Consider the following 23,933-nt stretch of genomic DNA (forward strand, 5'->3'; position numbering starts at 1 on the left):
TCATTTTTCTTTGACTTTTATGAAATATAAGTTAAATTTGCCAATATATGTCGACAAAAATATTGAAAATTGTAGAAATACGTTTTTCGTAACAAAAAGAAGATATCCTACTGCCTAAACTATCTTGAAAATTTTGTTTGCACTGAAAAAAGGAAACTTAAGTGACGGTACTCTAAAACAACTTATGAAAAATGTTCATTTTCCTCTTAAAAACCGTCCACCACAAAATATAGTCCCATACTAAAATCTGTAAATATATAATTTTTCCATTACTATTTTATTTAAGATAGTTTAATTGGCATTGTAAAATTTGAATTTATGGGTAGAATCAATATATGATGCATAATTTTTAGAATAGAGGTGACCCAAAATGGCTACCCCAAAACAGAGGAACGAACCTCTTTAAGCTATTGTTGCATGATTTTTGCAAATCACGATAATCTTAAATTTAGATTTCCTGGTGCCAAAAAATCTGTTCTCCTCAGGAAAACAAGAAAAAAAATACATCTGATTCATTTATTTGTAATACAAAGAAGATTGCACAAATCTGAATCTAATTGATTGTAGATTATCGGTAGCCGACAGAAAACTATTTAATATCTGTTTTTATTTGATTGGTCTGGCAATCGGGAAAAAATATTGAGCAGCTTCAAAATGTGAAAATTGAAGAATGCCAACTGAAACATTACTAAAATAGTATAAACATATAAATATATCGTTATAATGTTACAAGAACTTATTTGTAGATATGCACATGTATTATGACGTGCTATCATTCAAACTTTATAATGTATAACACAAGCTTAGAATATCTATAGCTTATCTTATTTCCAAATTTCTTCTTCTTCTTTTTTTCAACTAAAAGATGATCTGGGTAAGAAAAAAGAGATAATTTGTAAAAAGTGTTAATACTACCCATCTCCCTCGTACAGGTAAAATGAACTATAGTGTCCCCTGCTAGCAAGTTGTTCTGCAATGTATATGAACAATTTAGAAAAGTTCTAGTTGAATTACTTTATTCATATTAAAAACTTATGAATCCAGTGTAGATACACATCTATGTAAAAAATAAGCATCATTACTCTATAATTCAACAATTAAAATTAGATAGTTTAAATTTGCTTCGTTTCATTCATCTAGTGATATAAGACTATTTCATACGTATATATATATTTCATCTTTTTTAAAATTTCTTTAAAACCGAATGGTTTACAATGATTTGTGATCATGGTAAATGTATTGAGAAGTTCATTGATTTCATATAATTACTATGTATTTGCTTTGTTTTAATACCAAAAGAAAATGAATATATAGATTCATGTCTATAGTGAGATACATGTAGATAAAATAAATAGAAAGATATACAGATAGATAGATAGATAGATAGATAGATAGATAGATAGATAGATGTATATATATTTATACTTTGATCAAAGAGGAACCCTCTAGTCCATTCACAGATATAGATGTATGTAGATAAATAAATAGAAAGAAATACCGATAGATAGATAGATAGATAGATAGATAGATAGATAGATAGATAGATAGATAGATAGATAGATAGATAGATAGTTAGATGTAGATATATTTATACTTTGATCAAAGAGGAACCCTCTTGTATATTCACAGATGTAGATGTAAACGATTCTTGTTTGTATACACAGAAGATGAAAGTTTAAATTGATTATTTTAGCTTTCTTTTTATTAATCTATTGTGAATGCTTCTTTAATGAATACTAATTTCTTATCATTGTATGCACCGGATATGTAACAGCCGAAAATCATGCTGATAAACCCATTGCATTGTTAAATAAAAAAGAATAAATCAGTTTGAGGGTAAATTCATTATTTGTAGAAAATAAGCTTATTCTAATGGCTTTGTCTGCAGATTTTAGGTATCCACATATGCTTAATCTGAAAAAATGACATTTAAGATAAACACTTTTCCTTTAAACATTAGCCAAACAACGTTTCAATTAAAGTATTTTAAACGAACGTATCTGTTGACTATAACGTATCGCCCAGTTTGTGATAAATTGAGATTTAAGCAAAGTAAGTTGTGATTTCGAAAATACAGCTTGTAGTTCTAACATATACGAGTGTAAGAATCTGAATCGTACATGTAAAATGCTCTATTGATTAACAAGAAAACTTCCATCAAATTGATATGTTTGAATTTGCGTTTTCTCTATATCCGTCATTCATAACTAAAGCAAACATTATCATTATTCCGATCTGCATACGCTGATAGTAAAGAAATCTTTTATTTTATTTTCACAATACTAGTACTATGTCTTAAATCTTAATCAGCGTCGCTAAAAAGAACAGAAACAATTATCAGGTTTTCAAAATATTTATTAGGGATTTGATACAATGTCCAATGTCTTATGTGGAGTGTGTACTAAACTTTTTGAAAATATCCGTGTTTTGAAGAATAGTGTTAAAATTATGTTTAAGTGGATTTTTTTTTTCTTGTTTTGATATAACATTTAAAAATTTTACACAATATTGTCTTCTTGCTTTTTTTTAAAAAAAAAATTCTCGGTTGTGAAAAGTCATTACGCATCGTCAATCCAATTTATTTTTCCATTCAGGACAGCTCCAACTTTTGTAAAACACCGAACAGGTATTTCACGTGATGGTGCAAGTAATACTTCATCATAATCAAGAGAATATCTTTTGGCAGAGTCAGATCTAAGATACCTGGTACTGACCAAATACTCTGTAAGATCATATATTTCACAATCGTCATCCAGCTTGGTTTTGTCAATTCTGACAATGTGTCGTAACTGAGAGCGTAAAGCCGGTTTTATATAAGACGCGAGTCTTCTAATTGCATCGCGTGTTTTTGAGCAGGATATGTATTTTGATTTCACGCCATCAGACGATCCACAGGCAACGTGCTCATTTATAGATGTGTTCGAATAGACGTCTTTTGGTTCAATTCCTTTATTATAAGACTCGCTTGGTCTAAGTAACCTATATAGAAATCTCTCTTCATCTTTTTCATTAGCTGATGCCTCACTTGTAGTATTTCGATTATCTGATTCCGTGGTGGAAACTAAATCTTTACATTCATTTTCCACCAAATTTGCATCTGATACATCCCTTTGTTCAATTTGAACATTTAATTCTTCAAGTGAAATAAGCCCTTCATTAGTGTTTCCTGTTTCGAGCCGATTAATTTCGATCTGTTTTTCAACGCAGATATCAAGCCTGGCTTCTTCCTCTTGAAAAGTATAGATGGTATCAAACTTGATGTCACCACCTTTTACCGTATCTAATGCCATTTTTAGATCGTCTTTCTCTGCTTTCGTATCCCCGCCTTTCGATTCATCATCGTTCTTAGATTCAGATACGATTGTAGATGATATACTTGCATCATAATTAGGAATTTCCTTGTCATTCAGATACTCTTTAGAATATAAAGATCGTGCGCTAGCAGTCATCTCAATCGCACCGTCTTCCTTTTCAATATCGATAACAGGCAAGCAACATGTATCAGACTTTGCCGGCATTTTAATGAAAACCGCATTTTCTTTCCCATTCTTGCTTTCAGATACAGATATACAACGATCTGATTCATCTTCTTCAGTTTTATTGGATTCTGTATCATTTATATTGTCTAATATAGGTGTTGGAGCCTTAGATACAGCTGTTGTATTATTGTTTCTCAAAATTTCCTCATGTTTTTCAAAGGTGTCGTCCAGCCGAGGTCTCTTTTCTTGCTTTGATTCGTCAGATTCTTCATCTAATCCTTTTTATCAAAAAATATTAAAACTGTACATTACTAATAGAGCATAACATTTCTTGTATTCATATTCTTATAAAGAAGACGGGTGGATAAGGCGTGTATAATGCCAATACATGTCGGACAAGCTACTGAAAAATTAAAGTATCAATAAATCTGTAATTTTTTAAAAAATCATTTAAAACAACATATATTTAACAAATCATTTATTTTCAACTTATGGATATGTTCAATGCTTGGAATTTGTAAACTCAAACAAGCTTATACGTATCAAAACCTGCAAATACTCTCATGTTTTAGAAATTCGAGGCATTTTCTTTTATAGGGTGGGTCAGTACTCCATATTTTTCTCATAGTCTAAATAAGGGCTATTGGAAAATAAACCGATTTCAATCAATAAAAACGTGGAGAGATGACCCACTGTACATTACAAATATCATTTTGTATCCCAACAATTGAACGTCTTGAAAAAATAATACAAGTCCGTTAATTCGTGGCCAAAGTCACACCTGATATTTAAACAACACACTTTGTTATATTTGAAATGGCTCAGTGGTTAGAGTACCTGACATAAGCTAACCTTATATATCTAGGGTTTTAATGTTATGGGTTTAATACCTCCAAAATTACATTTTATGATATTTTTTTTCTTATCTTTTGTTAGATGTATTAAAAACTGAAAATTGTGCTTTTTCAAACTTGTATTATGATATATTTGAATGGATTTAATTGGGAAAAAATAATCCAAAATTGTACTTCACGACTAAACCGAATGGGCATTTGCGTCATCTTATTCACCCATCTTCTTAACTTATTTATTCATTTTAAATCTAGTTTTCTTTTCCGAACAAGAACTTAATGATGTACTTACTTTTGCGTTTGTTGGACTTGGTCTCAGATTCCATTTCCTCGTTGAGTTTGATTTTGCAATCACCTTTTAAGAAAAGGCACAGTACTTTAAATATATTTTTTTGAAAACACTTTATAATTTATATATCATCATTTTCACATCTGCCATACAAATAATGCTAAAAATTTTCATTTCTCTCTCTCTCTCTCTCTCTCTCTCTCTCCAAAGATGAATAAAATAATTTTGTAATAGTCTACGTCTTAACCCGTTACTATGATACTTAGTACATGTAGTAATATTCAGATGCTGCGTGTTAGTTTGGCTATTACAGGTATTTGAACATTTCAATCCGAGCATAACAAGAAAAAAACAAATTGCCAAGAACGGATAACATTTTCGAATGGTGCCCTTGTAATCATAATTGTTTTTTGTAATACTAAATATTTTAAACAGAAAACATTAGATTTCTGAACGCTGTTAAGAAACCCGAGTACTTCCTGCCATGCAGTCGTTTTCTTGTTTTTTTAGAAGAGAGGGAGAGGGGTACGTAGGTAAACAAAACAAGATGCTAGTAATCTTACCAATATTTGTCAGGGATGGAATATTTGCTTTTTCGCGGTTTAGGAAAATTCATCAAAATTAAAAAAAGCAAATAATTTAAGTACCTGCTTTGCGTGAATAAACCAAAAAAATAATCTGTGTTGAAATATGCATGGTCAATCGATAAAGTTTTCCCTCTTTTTCAATTGATGTTACAGTTTTTAGTTTGTTTGATGACCAGATATCATAGAATTTATAGACTCGACTAGATACTAGTATGCATCCCGTTTTTGTAATCAGAAATGAAATTATATGCCCCCCCCCTTCCAAAAAAATAAATAAATTAATAAAAACATAACAAATAAAGTACACTTTCTCCTAAAAGATGGTGCAAGTCACATTGAAAAAAAGCAAATAAAGCATAATTAAAGTTAATCAATTGCAAATATTTTTTTAATGCAATCACAAGCATTTATATGTAAACAGAAAGTACATCTCCTCTTAATTTTTACATAAGTAAATAAAATTTTGCGTTATAATATAAGTGCATATATGTATCATGTACCGTTAGCCTCTAAATAAACTTGTAACCAGTGGATAGTGCATTACTATGATACAAATTTGGTCAGGATTTTTTTTTTAACCTGAATGCCGTCATTTTATTGAACATTTAAATAAATAAGAGCCGAATAAAATTTTATTTCTGATTCCTTTTCTTTCTATACATATATCTATTGGGAATTTTAAAAAAAAGAATTGATTTTCTACGCTAGATTTCAGAAAATACCAGATCGATCGGTATTATGAAATCTTCATTAAGTTTTCAGAAAGTGGTGGGCGTCTTAAATAAACCTGGGAAAACGGCAGTGTTCCAAGTTTAAATATAAACATGAAAACCCGTATCTATTTATATTTTGCTTTTTAAAATCCTATAATCAGCATTGACGGCACAAACCGGCCAAGACAAAGGAACAATACAACTGTTCAGCACCTACTTAGGTTACCCGCAGTGTCAATAGCACATGAACACTGAGATTTAAACCCCCAATTTTAAGTTTCATCGTCGCACGATCTGTTCTGGGGAAATTGCCACGAATTATGATAGGTTATTTTAATGAACAATACACTTTAACATTTTTTGAACTTTGAATTAAATGTAAACTTAAAAGAATAAAGGGTGCGTTCAATTCTTTGTTTTATAAACAAGGTTAATGTCTTTGTTTACGTTTGAAAATAGGTTTCTTGATAAAATATTTCGCATTTAAAACAAAAAAAGGATGCAAAAGACATTAAAACTATATAGTTATATGTAAAGTTAACAAGCAGATATAAAAAGGCGACTTCAGTGAAGGTTAAATTACTATACAATGCCTGTTAACAAACTATAGAGCGAGCTTTTTTTGAAAAATTACAGGCCATGTATCTTGATTGTTTTCACACGACAACCGAGATTAAAATCGATAATACATTAAAAATACTGTTCTAAAGCATTGTAAAAACAACAAAAATTGGGAAAAATAAATTCTAGCTCCAATTTTAACCTTTTTAAGCCACAAAGTCTGATTTAAAATTTATTTTTTTTAACTGTGGAAAGGTTTTACATTTATTTAACATTTTCAGAACTAAGTTATTTATCAATATCTTTTTCAATGAAATTGGATTAAAAAGTCAATAAATTCGTCATGTCGGGTTTTTTCTTACTTTATTTAAAAATAATATTCATGTTTTCAGTGTTCATGAATTAACATCCATAAGCTTCATATTGGCATACTCCTGTTTTAAACTTATAATATTTTTTAACCATCTCAATAGGTTGTACAATACAGTTTGAAATATTATAATTTGAGATGATCAGCGATATAATTTATGATCAACTTTGATAGTTTATAAATAAGAGAAAATATATCTAGAGGTTAAACAGTGATCCTACCTTCTTGCTCTTTATTCCCTAATATGAATGATAATTTCTTACATATTATCAATGACACTGTTCCAACTGTGTACTTGGAATTTAAAATGAAACTGTTTAAATGTATTTTCAAAGTGCTGTATAACACGTTTTCGAAAACTTAGGTGTGCGTTTAAATATAAATATGATTCAACTCTTAATATACATGCATTGGTAATTTTCATAACAGATACATTTTGACCTCGAAACATGTGTAAATGTAAAAATAAAGATATAAGGACTGTGACAATTTAAGGCAGATAATATGGGATGAATTGTAGTCTATACGATTCAAATGTTTCTTTATCAATAATTGATATTCTTAATAGAATTACATAAGTAATATCTTATGATTTTTTAATGATTGAATTATGGTTCAACAGAGGTTCTACATAGCTTTTAGACGTTTCTTGGACAAAAATGTTTAGTGAAATGATACTTATCAATTAAAAATCTACCTATTCTGAACTTCGAACTCTACACGGCTAGGGAACATTTTCATATCATGACATCGATCGTCCCTGCACAAAAAATACCCAGAGCTGTGTTCCGTCTTCCCCAGCTACATGTAAAACTGTTTCAAACAAAACAATCATTTCTCCCTCTTATTTAAAATGAGACAAAGTGTCTGCAAAATGGCCACAAATATATACTTGATACATAAATCAGAGTAATCTGAAGCTTTTCAAATACTGACTGGTTTATTCAGTTCTGAAACACATTTTAAAAAAAAAATTGATCAATGAGCTTCCGACTGCGAAACGTATTGATCATTGTTAGTTGTTTTATTTTTACCCGTCGGACAACCAAAATCGTCAAAAATTAACATCTGGTATAACTTAATTTAACTTTTGAAATGTTAAAAATGTATGCATGCATAAAGTTGTATAAGAATGGATTAAAATATGTGCCACTTATAAAGCGTGGTGGACAGGTCCATCACCTTACATTGGATTAGATAAATGATTTTTGTTTCGTTGTTAAAGATACTGATGCAGTGCTCATATAATAAAAGTTGTTTTTTTTTTAAATTTGCTCCAATTTCAAAGCAGCATGTTTCTTAAAGAACATGTTTGATAATCCGAAATTAAAACAAATGTATATGAATTGATTTAAGTATATTTAAAAGACCTATGCAGGTAAATGCTTAACCATCTATGCTTTTGTGAAAATGTACATGGACGAGTTTGTCATATTTTTTTCCTATTTTACACTTATAAATTTAAAAATATTTAAAATGAACCAAAATACAGTACAGGTCACGAGTATCCCGACACTCACCGTGTAAAAAACACGGTGGAAAACGGTCTGTGTCTCACCGTGTACACAGTATGACACCGTGTATGTGTATTGGAAAATTCAAGAAAAAGCACCGTGTCGCACCGTGGCCGCCCGTGTAACTCCGTGGCCACTGTGTTACTCCGTGGATATTGTTACCTGAGACGTTGATAGAAATAGCGTATGTTTAGAAATAAATAAATTATGGCTAAACAAAGGTATAAATATATATCATTTTCATATTAAAAAAAAAAGAATGTCGACTTAGTTGCACGGACCAAGAAAATTGTCGGGGCTGTCAACGTGAAGTTGATTTTTTTGTGATCTGAAAACTCGACGTAATGGGTACCTTTTAATTCATTTGTTCTTAAATAGATTGAAATAAATTCACCAAATATATTTAATAATCAATTGATATATAATCAAAATTCAAATCAATTTAATTCATCGTGGTTTTTTTTTCTAAACACACGTGATGTTGTAACTGACGATCCGATTAAAATCTCGGGAGCTTAAACGTCTTATTTTCTGTTATCTGAAAACACTTTCTGATTTATTAATTAATTCACAGTCTTACTTTAAACCAATTAAAAATGAGAAATGAAAACATTTCAGATCATGTTTTTTTTTTAAACAGGTTGATGTACTGTAGTAAATAACAAACCCATATTACCGGTGACTCGAATAATTTGGACTTCAGCTATTTATGTAGCAATAAAAAAACAAAAAATCACTTTTATATTATAGATTATAGATAAATATATGTACAAACTCTTGTTGAATTCTATTCAAGCATTATACATGTACTAAAAATATACCGGTACCCGCATTTCATAAAATAACTTTCAACTTTATTTCCGTATAGCTGGTAATGGCCTTGTAACAACCGTTAATGATACAACGCCGCTTAATGATATAAATAGCATTAAGCGTTGCAATTGCAACGCTTAATGCCATAAATTCTTGCATTAACAGTTGACATCTTCAACTGTTAATGATAAATCGCCGCTTAATGATATAATTGTATCATTAAGCGTCACAAATGCACAGCAGCCCTAACGCTTAATGAAACAAGCAAATATCGACATCCTCAACCGCTAATGATACAAACTTTATATCATTAAGCGTTGCAGTCGCACCCTTTAATGATACAAAATTGTAAAAATGATTGAAATATTATTGTGTTCATAAAGCAATGGGATCAATATTTGCTTAAACAAGGCGGATCTAATATTTCAAGGTGAATTATTAATTTTTTTATCACCCCCCCCCACACTTTTAAAAACGGTGCTACATGCCTGTAACATCAGTTTTAGCTGAAATACACTTTGCTCACAATTCATAGCGTGAAATTAATCTTTTAACAGCTTTTTTTTTTTACAATATTTTTACAAATTGTTAGATCATATTCATACGATGTACATTGAAAAAAATCAGATGCTTTATTGTGTCAAATATAAAAAGCGAGAATATATTTACAATTTCACATGATTGCCTATATACACAGGTAAATTAGCGAATACAAAAAACATTGATAATGAACTTATTTAAAACAACTGCGTGATTTTTGCGTGATTGCCCATGGGAGGCCCGCTGCTTAAAGGGAGCCGAATGGAAAGCTTTTCTTGTAATATAACTTATGGACTTATCTATTATCTCTAATCTTACGAACTAATTTATAGATCATGTGTTATAAAGAAGGGGTATTGAATGGTATCTCTTAGTCTTATTTATTTATCTATTTATTTTTGTGAGAGGGGAGGGGGGGGGGGCTACATCAACGCAGGCTAACTATTTTTTTTCATTATAAAAATGTGATTTATCCTTCAAACTTTAAAAACGAAATAAAATAAAAAGAATTTTTTTTATGATATCCATGCATTTTATGAAGTTATTAAAATTTTTGCTACAATGGATATAATGGAACAAATATACAAGTTGAGACAAATAAGAAAAAAACCCGGTTTTACAGGTGCATCGGTTGCTCGGACCCCTTTACCATTATGTACTAGGTTTCCGTGGAGTCACCAAGCCAAGCAGATCGTTCAATAGATGTGGTTAATATTAAATCTGCAAGTCTAATTAAATTTGTACATATAAATGGCAGATTTATGGTACGAATAAAAAAGAAATCTGGACAATTTAGAGTTATAGAAAATTGCTGAGGATCGGAGTTCGTTAAGGTGGTTTTGATGGAGGGAGGGTGGGCGTCTATCTCTTTTGCTACATGGAATCATTATGAATTTCTTCACTATTAAAATAACCTTATATTTTTGTTTCAGTTTGTTTATTTCGAAATTACTATTGGTGAGTTAAACTTCAAAACTTACAATATGACAACTGGATACAAATTGAATTCAATCAATGAGTAAGATATGTGTGTGCTTGGGAGGGGGGGGGGTAGGAACGCGGCTTCAGTGAGGATTCAAACGGATAGTGACTTTCTTTGAAGTATGGAATGTCCGTTTCACTATTTGTTTTTAGTAAAACACAAATAGAAACAAAAAGAAATGATGCTGGAAACAGGAAAAAACATAGAATATTTCGAGTTAATTTATCTACAAGTGAAACAAGCAATTTTTATGGAGCGTTCGATTGTACCTTCTGGTCAGACTGTGAATGCGGTAAATCACTCTCGGGTAAACCCAGGACTACGACTTTTTAAGGACGTCGTTATAACTCAACATGCAGACTGTATAGGCAATGTATATAAAATGATAACTCCAATACAAAAATGTACATTGCTCTGATTTTCATACATATACATTAATATACTCTTTATCATAATAGTATAATGCTTTCCTGATAATAGTGCCGTTATTTTGAATAAAATTACATCTGTCCTCGATTTTGTTTGGACAATGCTCGTATATGTAAATGTAAGCAGTGTAGATTATGTTTTGAAATTTTCGTAAGAATTGTTCTTCACACATGCCGTCAAAAGATTAAAAACAAAATTCACCCCCTCCCCGTAATATTTAATTCGGATTTCTGTCATGCATATTAGACATTATACGTTACAACGATAAAAAAAGCAACTTTAATTTAATTAGGTAATTTTAGTTTAGTACAATGTTTATACTATACAAAGCAAAACATATCAAATCTTCTTTTTTAATTTTAGAAATATTGAAACAATCAAATCATTGAGCATGTGTCACCCCCCTCCCTCCCGCACGCACACACGCACACACACCGCAATGATGAATCGATCGTATTACGCTGTTCAAAATCGCAAAACAAAATCGAACTAATTTTTCTTTTTACAACTAAAAATGTATTACTTATATATAGAACTGTGTTCTAAACAATGACCCCCTTTTTTTGACATCGAATAATGACCGGAACAAATTGACTATGCAGTGCGCAACACCAACACTTCCAAACGCCAGAGAACGCCATTTACACTTTCAAAGATACCTTCTAGTACAAGATTTGGACATCGTATAAAACCTGCAGGTAACAATATATTTATTTATTTATTGTTCTTTAAAGACAAGTATAAATAAACAAATGTATAGAAACAGATAAACCGCATATATATTCATGAAAGCGGGATGGTATTCGCAAGGCATATTCCATCGTAAAACTTGTTTTCTTCACTATTAGTAATTTCATTAGATTATGTAGAGAACCGTAAACGTGTTAACAGTAATGAGCTTTTATTATATTGATTGATGAATCAATTTGATTCTCTCTCTCTCTCTCTCTCTCTCTCTCTCTCTCTCTCTCTCTCTCTCTCTCTCTCTCCACACACACAAACACACAGAACTCGCTTAAAAAACCCACTGGAATCAAGATTGATATTTTATGAAGAAATAAATGCTCTTACGATTGTATTTTTAAGCATTGAATGCTTATTTTTGGATGTCGTCGGTCCTATGACACACCAATGCAGTGCAGACAAATTGAATACCGCGCGCTAGCGCGGTATGATAATTTGTCTGCACCGCATTGGTGTGTCATAGGACCGACGACATCCAAAAATAAGCATCCAATGCTTATATTTATATTCATACTGGTTTTTTTTTGTATGAAATATATGTTTATCGTCGCTGTAAAGCCATTATATACGCTCTCAGTCAGGGATACGAAACATACATGAAATAGCCATATTAGCATGTTATTAAGTACGCTTCCGCGGCTATAATATAGTGCCAGAAATTTTGTAGAGAAAACTCTTTTTAATTTAGGAGTAGATATAATTCGATGTTGATAATTTTTCAAAAGTACATATCCAATTGGTTATATAAGGTTGAACTTTTCATTAAATGTTATTCCTATGTGAACTTTCTATCAAAACCGCAGGTAGATAGGAAGCTGGATAATAACATTGATATATATGTTTCGTATTTTATACTTGCTTTAGAATAATTGATCATTGCAACAAGTATTCCAATAAATAATCCACTAATGCGGGTCGTTACCATCCATTTATTTAAGGTAGTCCTATCCTTGGCACTTAATGGGATCAATCATTCAAAGATTAGTTTTAAATGATAGACATACATTCTAGCAATACATATACATAGGACAATATGTATGTTTACATGCTAGTTTGTTTTCTATCACCTCTCCCCTTGCAACAATTATTGACAATAATGAAATTTGCCAGACGTCCGTTTTTAAATAATTACAAATTTTAGGAAAATTAGAACTGGACATACAAAATAGAGTATAAACATTTATGTAATCCATATCTCATCAATAATTTTGCGCAAATTGTTGTAAGTAAATTTAAGTATGCCTTATGGACCTGATGTATCCAAAAAAAAAAATTAAAAAATGAGATGCATGCATCGTGTTTGGTCATTTTTTTTACTATTTTATGGACTTAAACTTAAATTTTTGTCTATAGATTGACATCTTAGAAACAAGATTTGCTAGAATAAATCATATGTTGACAGATTACTTTTCACGCTATACATGTAAGCTCTAAACCAAGTAGACCCTGACGAAAAAAAAATCCGTAAAAATCACATTTTTATACAGTTTTCTGCTTAGATCTGTCAACAATGTTAGATTTCATTTAAACATTAATTAATTGACGATGGATTAAATTCGAAATAGCTTCTGTCTCTAAATTTAAACCGGTTTTAGTAAAAGAAAAAAAAATTCGGGGGGGGGGGGCATCATAACAAAGTTCTAAGATATAAGCATAACTGAGACCCTGGTTAATCAGAAACTTCGTTTTTCATTTTACTTTAACAGAATCGAGTTTCTCAACATGAATCATTTCTATCTCTCATAGAATATATATATTACCGTTCTAATTGCTTATTATTGCCTTTGTTTACAAGAGCGATGTAAAGCAAAATCAATACCGGGAATCTAAAACGCTATGTAAATGTCGAAACAATATTATGACGTAGTGCGATACTCGGGCTACTTTAAGGTTTCTAACATAGATGATACATTCCATGCCTTAGTAACCACAAATGTTAGTTGGAACAAAGCGTCTAGCGTATTCGCTAACGGCTTAAAAAGCGAAAGATTTATATTTCCGGTTTTGCATATGCTGTTAACCAACATTTATTTGCGTGCGAGAAATTTTCGCGAAGTAATAAGAGCCTCGTCGTCGCGAATATTTCTCGCTAAAAACCAGTTGTTGTTGTATGGTTGTTACATGTATAACAACGGGTTCTTGATAAGGCTTGGTAGCGAACATTAGTCGTCGCAAACCAGTTTATCTAAAGTTAATCGCGAAATAAAGCAGACACGAATAAAATTTGGTTTACAGTATATATGATCATAACTTGATCTAATGGTTCGGATCATGTGGAATAGCAAGGGGTGAATCAGCAGATCAAACAAGAAGCGAAGCGAAGTTACATGTATTACATTATACCACCGCTCTGAAGCTAATGACGTGGTACCCAATAAATCAATTTTGCTTGTTAGACCGTTTTCAATATATACTTTGAATTAAATTGTTTTCAATAAGTATGATGGTTTGTTTTGTTTTGTATTTTACCTTGCGGAAAGGTATCTAATGAATTTATTATCATAGGGGATCATGTTCCAAAGAATCAGATCACGTCTCGTTGCAAGGCGCGAATCATTAAATCAAACTCAACGCTACGGGTTACTTCTTATCTGATGATCCGCGTCTGGCAACTCCATGTAATCTGACCCTTTGATCAAGTTACTGTAGTAAAAATATAGCTAACACTCACATTCATGTACGTTATTTCATTTGATATGTCAATCACAAAGTAATTTATTTCTTCATGTTAAAAAAAAAATTGCATATAGACAATAAGTCCTTTTGTTAGACATAAAATACACATAACTGTTACTAGAAATAAAAAAAAATTGGTCATTAAAATGTGTTTGGCAGGAAAAAACAAGGAATTGCCTTTGTCATAATATTAGTTCTTTAATGTTTTTGTCTATAACATTACTATCAAGCATTAGTGGTTGTGTAATAATCTTTGAATTTTTTTTATTTGACAGAACTCTTACAGAGTATGCCATGGACAAGAAAACTCGATCTATACGTCCGTTTTCAAGAGAAAGATATAATACCATTCTATCACTTATAAACAAATCATTTAATGTGGCAGTCAAAGAACGATCCTTAGAACAGAAAAGAGCTGTCCTTCAGTTCTATCGTGCTAAATCTGACTTTTCTGTTAGGAGGGACGTTTTACATTTCCGAGGCAAGAGAGTCTTATTAAAAGATGATTTGCAAAATATTGTTAAAAACAAATTCAATGATGCTCAAGGCAGTGGCGCTAGAGCGCTCAACCATCGGATTCAAAAAGAGTTCACTGGAATAAGTGAACATCGTATCCAAAGTGAATTAGCGAAAAGCAAAATATATGCACGACAGTATGCTAAGTTCACCAACAAGCCCCCACTTAAATCATAATTTCAAAAAATATCGGTGACTGATGGCAAATCGATCTCATAAATATGAGATCAGAACCAGTCCAATGCCATGGGCAGACATACCAGTACATTCTATCTGTCATTGATGTATTTTCCCGGTTTTTGATTTGTCGACCTTTGCAAAACAAATCAAGCAAACTCGTATGCAAAACAATGAATGATGTCTTTTTAGAATATGGAACTCCAAAAGTTCTTCAATGTGACAATGGGACTGAATTTAAAGGATCCTTTGACTCACTGTTATTAAAAAAGGGAGTTAAGAAAATTACTAGTCGCCCTTATCACCCAGAATCACAAGGAAAGTGCGAAAGGTCTCATAGAACGTTAAGAAGAAAACTAGGATTTCTCAAAATCTCGACAAAAGGTTCAAATTGGGTAACAGATCTGCCAACAGTCGTGCATTCTATGAACACAACAGCAATGGAAGTTCTCAATTATCAGACGCCGTTTGAAATATACTTTGGCCGACAGCACAAAAAACACAAAGCTACTCCAAACATTTCATTATTGAAACAACGGGTGAGAAACTCGACGGCAAGATGCGCAAACAGAATGCAACGATAAAGAATGAAAGCGTCACTACCATCAATGTATGAGATTGGAGAAAAGGTTCTGATTCGCTTCCCCACAGGCAAATCAAGGATTCCAAGACGCAGATATATTTCGTCCGGAAGGATAGTAGAAAGGAGGCTAAGATCTCATAAATACCTTGTTAAGTTTCAAGATCCAAGGTCGAGTTCTTCTAGAACAGAATGGGTAGGGGTTGAAAATATCACAAGTAAGACAATACAGAAAGAGAAGTTCAGAAAAATGCATACGATGAACAATGAACACAGAAAGAAATATCTTATTCCTTTCTCTCATACAGACAGATTGGAAGGCCTAGATTTAATAGAAAACGATTCAGTCACACTTTTGTTTGATCCTAAGGGAGATGGTAACTGCCAATTTGAGGCAGTAGTTCATCAACTATCAATGATTGGCATTTTTAGAACAGCTTCTAGTCTCCGCACAAGTGCTGTGGATCATTTAAAGAAGCATGGCGAGTTCTATAGATCGTTCGTCTGTGAAGATTTTGCAGAATATATTCAAAAAATGTCACAAAACGGAGAGTATGGTGATAATCTTACTTTGCAGGCATTAGCTCGAGAGCTAAATCTGCAATTTTTGATTATATCTGCAAATGGCTTAATGTATTGCAAAATTATTTCTAATGATGGAAAATTTGATGAAGGGTTAAACGTGCTTTGTCTTGGATATTTCCCAGAGGGTCAGGGTGAACACTATGTCAGCATTGACATACATCCTCAAACAAAAGAGTACATCATAGAAAATATTGAAACACACAATGAAAACGAACTACAGAATGGTCGTGTAGACGAGTTGATGAGCGAAAACAGTTTTCAGCAGAAGGAAAATGACACGTTTTCAGCCTGTAACATTTCTGTTAACGAGGATAGGTCTTCTCCTATAGAGTTAGATGAGAGCTGTGACAATGATGTTGGTCACATAGAAGAAGAAACACCTTTAACCAGTAATTGTATCCCCTCTTCCGTTGACGAATGCAGTAAAGAATTTCTACTTGACCCCAACAGTCCACCGCCTGTTTTGGATGAATACAAAAGTCCTTTTCCAAGAGAGTCAGATGAGAGTTGTGACAATGATGTTGGTGACATAGAAGAAGAAACACCTTTAACCAGTAATTGTATCCCCTCTTCCGTTGACGAATGCAGTAAAGAATTTCTACTTGACCCCAACAGTCCACCGCCTGTTTTGGATGAATACAAAAGTCCTTTTCCAAGAGAGTCAGATGAGAGCTGTGACAATGATGTTGGTGATATAGAAGAAGAAAAAAATTTAACCAGTAATTGTATCCCCTCTACTGTTGACGAATGCAGTAAAGATTTTCTACTTGACCCCAACAGTCCACCAAATGTTTCGGATGAATACAATTGTCCCCATCCTAGAGAGTCAGATGAAAGCTGTGACAATGCTGTTGACGGACTGGAAAAAGAAACACCCTCAACATGTAAAAGGCCACCCACTACTGTTGTCAAATGCAACGAGAACATGCTCCCTGGTGTAAACAATCAGCGCCATGTCTCAGACAATGAAACGTGTCCAAGTACTTCTTCCAAGAAATCAAACAAGGAAACCAATAACAGCTATATCCACGGCGCGTCTATCGAATTGCCGAAAGAAATATGGTGGAAAATACTTCACATTGTTTTGGATAGGGAACCTAGTTATAGGTTTCGTCTTAGGAATGTTAACACATTATTCCGTACCATCATTGACGACACACCATGTCCAATGGTGTACATTTCTCCAAATGTTTTGCATTCTGTCCCTTCACCTGTAAGTGTGCGTCGAATAATAAGACTTGTAGGTTCTGGAAGCGGACTTGTTTTAGAGTTAAAAAGAGTTATTGCTTCCCCATTTTGGCACCATGCGTGGCTTAACCTTCGAGAGGTTGACAATCGATGGTTTGAGGTTCAAGACATTAAATACAGAAACAGAGCATGTTGACACTACCGGTAGTAAAGTAAAAACCAAAATATGAAAAAAAGAAATAAGTTTACATGTACCCAGCTTCCAGACAGTAGCTGTAGACATTTCCAATTTTGTAACGAATATTTTAAACAAGATATTCAAAGAACAAACTTGGGGGTCATATATAAAAAAACTTTTCATCAATATCATGCTAGTTCATGAGTCTTAATAAACACTGATGCTCATTAATGCCCTGCGTGTGCTATTTTTTTAGGCCATATCAAAGCAATGATAAGATGTTTAAACATTATTTAAAAGCCAGTTTATCAAATAACTTAAACAACATTTAATCTTTTAAGTTTTTGTTTCAGAATATATTTCACATTTTGTCTGTTTTTAATTTCTCTTGATTAAAATGAGTTTGATTCAGTTTTTTTTCTGTTGTTTTATACTTATTGATGTTTTTTTATCTATCTAAATATCTATCTATCTATCTATCTATCTATCTATCTATCTATCTATCTATCTATCTATCTATCTATCTATCTATCTGTACACCCGTCCATTCATCATTTTATCTATCCGTTCATCAATCCATCTACCATTGCATCGATCCATTTATCTATCTATTTGTGTCTGATATATCGATTCTCTCTCTCCATCTCACCTCTCTCTCTATATATATACAGTATATATATATATATATATATATATATATATATATATATATATATATATATATATATATATATATATATATATATTCTATCTACCACTTAATGTACTTAATGTACAATTGTTGAGCCAATTGAGGAAAAGATAAAGATGTTTTTACATTCTTTATTACAATTTTGTATCATTAAAGGGTGCGACTGCAACGCTTAATGATATAAAGTTTGTATCATTAGCGGTTGAGGATGTCGATATTCGCTTGTTTCATTAAGCGTTAGGGCTGCTGTGCAATTGTGACGCTTAATGATACAATTATATCATTAAGCGGCGATTTATCATTAACAGTTGAAGATGTCAACTGTTAATGCAAGAATTTATGGCATTAAGCGTTGCAATTGCAACGCTTAATGCTATTTATAGCATTAAGCGGCGTTGTATCATTAACGGTTGTTACATGGCCTCGTGATTTGACATGAAAAAATCACTCGCGCGATGTACGGAAGCTGATCAGATACACAAAATTGTCTTTCATCTTGTGTTCTATACACAGCAGGTGTTATTTTCTGTCTTGTTAGGTGTCACTGTAATTTACAACTAACTGTGTGTATATTTGGACGTCTGAAGAGATGTACTCGAGATGCCGTTATTCACACCTTTCCACGGACACCTGTTCGAAGAGGAATGAAAAATACCGGTAACTTTTTGCAAGCATTTAGAACAAACACAACTTTATTTACTTTATAACCAATCTAATATGTGTGATGTGAAATAGCGTTGAAATTTTAACAAAAAATCGTGTACTTTACAAACTGTAAGTCACGGTGTTGAAATCGTTATTAAAGCCATGGATCTAAAATAATTGAATTAAATTCATACAAATAGAACTCTTATAATTCGAAAATGATTGCACAAAAGTACACAGAGAGAGAGCGAGAGAGAGAGAGAGAGAGAGAGAGAGAGAGAGAGAGAGAGAGAGAGAGAGAGAGAGAGAGAGAGAGAGATTTTACAACGCAATATTCCAACCCTCATACATGCAGTATAAGAATGAAGAAACTAAACATTTTAAACACTAAATACTTCATTGTTAAACATTTTTTCTATTTTGCGGACATAAAAAAACAATAGAACGACATTTTTTTCCTTATCATGGAAGCAGCACGTGGTCTATCTCGCGGGCTGATTTGATTTACAGGGATAGCACGTGGACTCTGGCTGCATAGATTATATCGCAATTTTAGGGAAAATGGTTCAATATAATGGAAACTATAAATCTAACTTATTACACTGAATTACAACTAAAATGTACTTAAAATTAAACCCATACTCGTCTGGTATTCTCTCTCTCTCTCTCTTTCTCTCTCTCTCTCTCTTATATGACGATCATTAAACAATCAAACACATATAATTTCTAAACTCAAGTTGCTTATAAAGATAAAATAAAATATGATCAAGTACCGATCTACGGATTCTAAGCGCAATGAATATGTACCGTGCGATACTACATGGACAAGTACATCACACATATGTATAAAAGGAAGCAAATTTGAAAATATATTAAATATAAAGCTGTATAATTACATGTATATTATTTAGAGAAAGTATATTTGTTTTCAACAACCTGTTAGATTTGTTATCGTTCAATAGAGTATAAGTGAGAAAAGATCACAGTTATGATTCTATGCACTATTGAAACTGCCAAATCACAGTAACTACGATTAATACTACGTTTATAAACGGACCGAAACAAAAACTTATGGAACCGTGCATTTGAATTTTAAAAAGGAAAAGAAAGTGTTAGTGTGTTAATAAATCAAACCTTTATGTGGGCGATATCGATTTTTTTTGGTTCTTAATATCAACAGAAATCAACCGTGAAAATCGCATACGTCTGAGAATTGTTTATCTTGTTCTTTAGTTCTCTTACCTACATCAATAAATAATTTATTCTTTATAAATTTTATTCCTAAATCTTCCTTTTCTCACAAGGAAATACTGCGTGTTACACCGTGTAACTGTCCGTGTTGCACCGTGTCACACCGTGTTTTTTCTCGTTTCGAGGCCGTAACAGAGAACAATAGATCAAAGGTACCGACACTTCCACGCTCAGTGTGGACTTTCAAACACGGTGGTCGGTGTTTTTGTTGGGATACTCGTGAGCTGTACTGTACCACCATTGCTATCATTGTGTTGTAAAAGGCTAATTTTGTTTTCTTGGTATTAAAAGTGAAACAAGAAACAGGGTCACCGAATTTTAACCAATCAAGTTGTTCCACGCATTCATACTCATGATATAAAACCGCCAATGACCATCTTTCCTTAAGATAAGAGCATTAACTAGCACGCAAGGTAAACTATATTTCATTAAAGGCAAATTAGTTTTCAAAACCAAAATCTATATTATTATTTTGCATTTTTTCTTCAGATCAAAGATTGTTGAATATTATATAGATCAAGATATGGCTATTAACAACAGCATATGTGTCATAATCATACTTGGCCTGTTACTTTTAACGAACGCAGCAGAAGGTAAGTTTTAAAAATGATTCGTTTTCTTTGTATTTTATTTTTCTAAATGATAAACACTGCTTACGTTTTTTCTCCGTCGTATGAGTAAAACCAATAAGCTGCTTGCAGGAAATAAATTTGTTATTTACAATTTTAATCATTTTTTTTTCAAATTTGTGTAGTAACGACAAAATATCAAAACACAGTTGAAATCAGTCGAATGTTAAGTTGAAAAGCTTATATCTAAAGCAAATAAAGGACATTTTGTGTATATTTAACTGTCGGTCACAGTAGTCTTTTTGAAAGTTTGGATATTCTTTTTTTGTTTATGACATTTGTAATAGTATTTCTTCCTTTAAATTTGAGATTTAATGCTAGTAATTTTTGAGGTTGTACAATAAAATTTTGAGAAATAAACATTCTTATTTCTAAATATTTAAATGATATTAATGAGAGAGTTTAAAATACCTCTTTGACTACAATCAATGCTCTTCATGAAAGAAGTGTATTAAAAAAAGCAACCCGTTATGAGTATTAGTTCTCAGATGTCCGATAATACATAAGACAAACTAAATGCTGGGAGTATTAGAGTATTAGTTATTTATACGCAAGTTTATAAGAACATATGTGGTATCACTGACGACATTGTCGATCAATATTGTTAGCTATAAGAAACTCGTATAGACCCAAAAATAATTGACAGAAGAAAAAACCAGTAACATTTTAACATCATGTTTTGCAAAAATGTAATACCCCTAAAAACGAATGAACGCACAGAATCACAACTGAAATATGATCTTGAACAACAAACATTATGATACATAAAAATAATGATCAAATAGTGATAAAAACAAGTTAATGAAAGAGACAACTGTCTCAGATGGTGCTTGAAATTGGACACACATATCTGTTTAAAATTTCTGCAGATCAATGATTTTAATGCCCGGATGAAAAAAAACCCCGTTTTGTATACTAACAATAGATACTTAATCGCCTTTAAGCAATTCATAATGTGGATATAAAATAGTTTTGAAATTAAATGTTCATGTGAATATGGGCATTTTTAAGTACGATGCCAGAGTATGATATGATTCCAGACAATATTACACAGTGTTTTACGCATTTTATTATTTAGAGCTTTATATATTTTAGTATGAGGATTGCTAAATGGTGGATGAATCCTTAACATATAAAGGTCGATTGTTGTTCGCTCACACAATCATAATTTCTTCAAACTTTCTTCAACCATTGATTACTATGCGTCCCGACAACGTACACAGAGTTAATGTCTACCATCCAGGAATACTGAAGATTCAACCCAATAACAGGGGCAGAAAGATACCACAACTCATGCATTAAATCCTATTAATTGTGAATTTTCTAGGTTTAACAACTTTTCATTATTGCTATTGCACTTCAAAAATACAATGGCGAACTTTGAAGGATTAGACTCGTAGAAACCAGCGTGATTATGCAATGGGGATTTTAAAATTTTACATTCTTTTATATTGACTTGTAATTTTTTGTTGGCTATTGAAAAAAAAATAAAGTTTGCTTTAAAATTGAAACTGGTTCACTTTAAAAAACATAGTCCGCCTGATGAAATCATGGTTTTATTTGTATACCAAATAATAATGTACTGCCTGACTATAGAAAAAAAAAGATATAAAGAACTCACTTTCCATTTATTGAGTTTTATCTGCAGCGCACTACAATTTTTTAAAAATCTATTTATATAAGTATCATGTATTTCATGGTATTCAAAGAAAAAAAACCCCACAACAACAACAACAAACAAACAAACAAACTGTACAGTAAATGTCTAATAAGTGCATTTCAAATTTAATACAATATTCCTACTGAATTATTTAAAGCATCTACCTGATCAAGGTAGTTAAGTTCTTTATGTGTGAGATATGTGCGAAAAGATACTGTTAACATACATATCGGTATAGGTGCAGAATGCTTTGCTAAATACACCATAAACGCTGTACAAAGAATTGCTACAGATATATTAATATGACCAACATACCATTTGCTTAACATCACTCTTCCATCATATAATTTATTATAAAATTATAAATACTACGTTTAAGCAATTATTTTACAACATATATCGTGATACGATTTACGAAAAAAAACCCTTTATATTAAAAAAATATATATATAGCGTAAAATTATCGCTCATATTGGGATATAAATGTGCACCTGCTTTCTAAAATGATTGATGGTTGATTATTTTTTTAACATTATCACATTGTCAAAACAAGTGTTCAACAACTATTCATAACTTACTTAAATTATTGTTTTTAATGGGGTCATTGTGAGCAAAACAAGTAATTTTTCGTGTGTTTTATGATCAGTAAATTTACTCCATTTATTACAGTTATCCAATACAAACTATATAAATCAAAACGAAGATATTTTTTTTTTACATGTTGAAATTCAAACTAGAAAAAGATATTACAGCATGATCAAATTTTAAGCTCTGTTTCCTCCTTGTATACCCAATCAGGCATATCATTGCATTTTTTTTAATAATATAATTTTAAAATCTTTTACAAAAAAAAATTGTCATGGATTAACAAGTTTTACATAAAATGAAGTTTTTTGATACAACTTTTATTTGAAAAGCAATCTAAAGTGGGGATTTTTTTTAAATTTCTACTTGATGAATAACTTGATGAATAACACAGTTGAATTATCCCCCTTTGAATATGACGTTTAATCAATATACATGTATTATAACACAATTTCTTGTGTGCGTCACAAAACAGTTAAAAAATCACCACACATTATCCACAACTCCGTCAGACATCTGTCTCAAGAATGTTACAAGAGAGTTTAAAAAACTGAAATTTGTACAATAGAGTACATATTGTCAAACGGCAAAACTTTTACAAAGATATCAATCGATGACACGTGATTTAAAAGTCATGTACATGTATATGTGACATCGAGCAGTTCATGAACAATCCTCTTGCAACTAAAAATTGTTGTTA

At 31.8% G+C, this 23,933-nt stretch overlaps 1 protein-coding gene and 1 long non-coding RNA gene across 2 annotated transcripts; one reads left to right on the forward strand and one right to left on the reverse strand.

Annotated features, from left to right (window-relative positions):
• Positions 1–2,344: 2,344 nt before the first annotated feature.
• On the reverse strand, positions 2,345–7,183 carry LOC105337279 (uncharacterized). The gene is made up of 3 exons (XM_011441939.4): positions 7,072–7,183; positions 4,623–4,685; positions 2,345–3,757 (listed from the first exon to the last, which is right to left on the reverse strand). The coding sequence occupies exons 2-3, from the start codon at positions 4,654–4,656 to the stop codon at positions 2,559–2,561; spliced, it is 1,233 nt and encodes a 410-aa protein (XP_011440241.3). The 5' UTR covers positions 4,657–4,685; positions 7,072–7,183; the 3' UTR covers positions 2,345–2,558.
• Positions 7,184–20,661: 13,478 nt separating this feature from the next.
• LOC105317709 (uncharacterized) lies at positions 20,662–22,456 on the forward strand. Its single transcript, XR_010715106.1, has 3 exons — positions 20,662–20,772; positions 20,849–20,952; positions 22,084–22,456. It is a non-coding gene; the product is annotated as an uncharacterized lncRNA (long non-coding RNA).
• Positions 22,457–23,933: the final 1,477 nt, after the last annotated feature.

Source organism: Magallana gigas, chromosome 1 (assembly GCF_963853765.1).
Source record: "Magallana gigas chromosome 1, xbMagGiga1.1, whole genome shotgun sequence".
NCBI classification, from domain to species: Eukaryota; Metazoa; Mollusca; class Bivalvia; order Ostreida; family Ostreidae; genus Magallana; species Magallana gigas.

What these genes read in the sequence shown, in the direction of transcription:
- LOC105337279 (XM_011441939.4), bottom strand. Translation starts at nt 4,656, where the DNA reads ATGGAATCTGAGACCAAGTCCAACAAACGCAAAA. An exon ending in CAAGTCCAACAAACGCAAAA is followed by an intron (nt 3,758 to 4,622) that starts GTAAGTACATCA and finishes TTTGATAAAAAG; the next exon opens with GATTAGATGAAGAATCTGAC.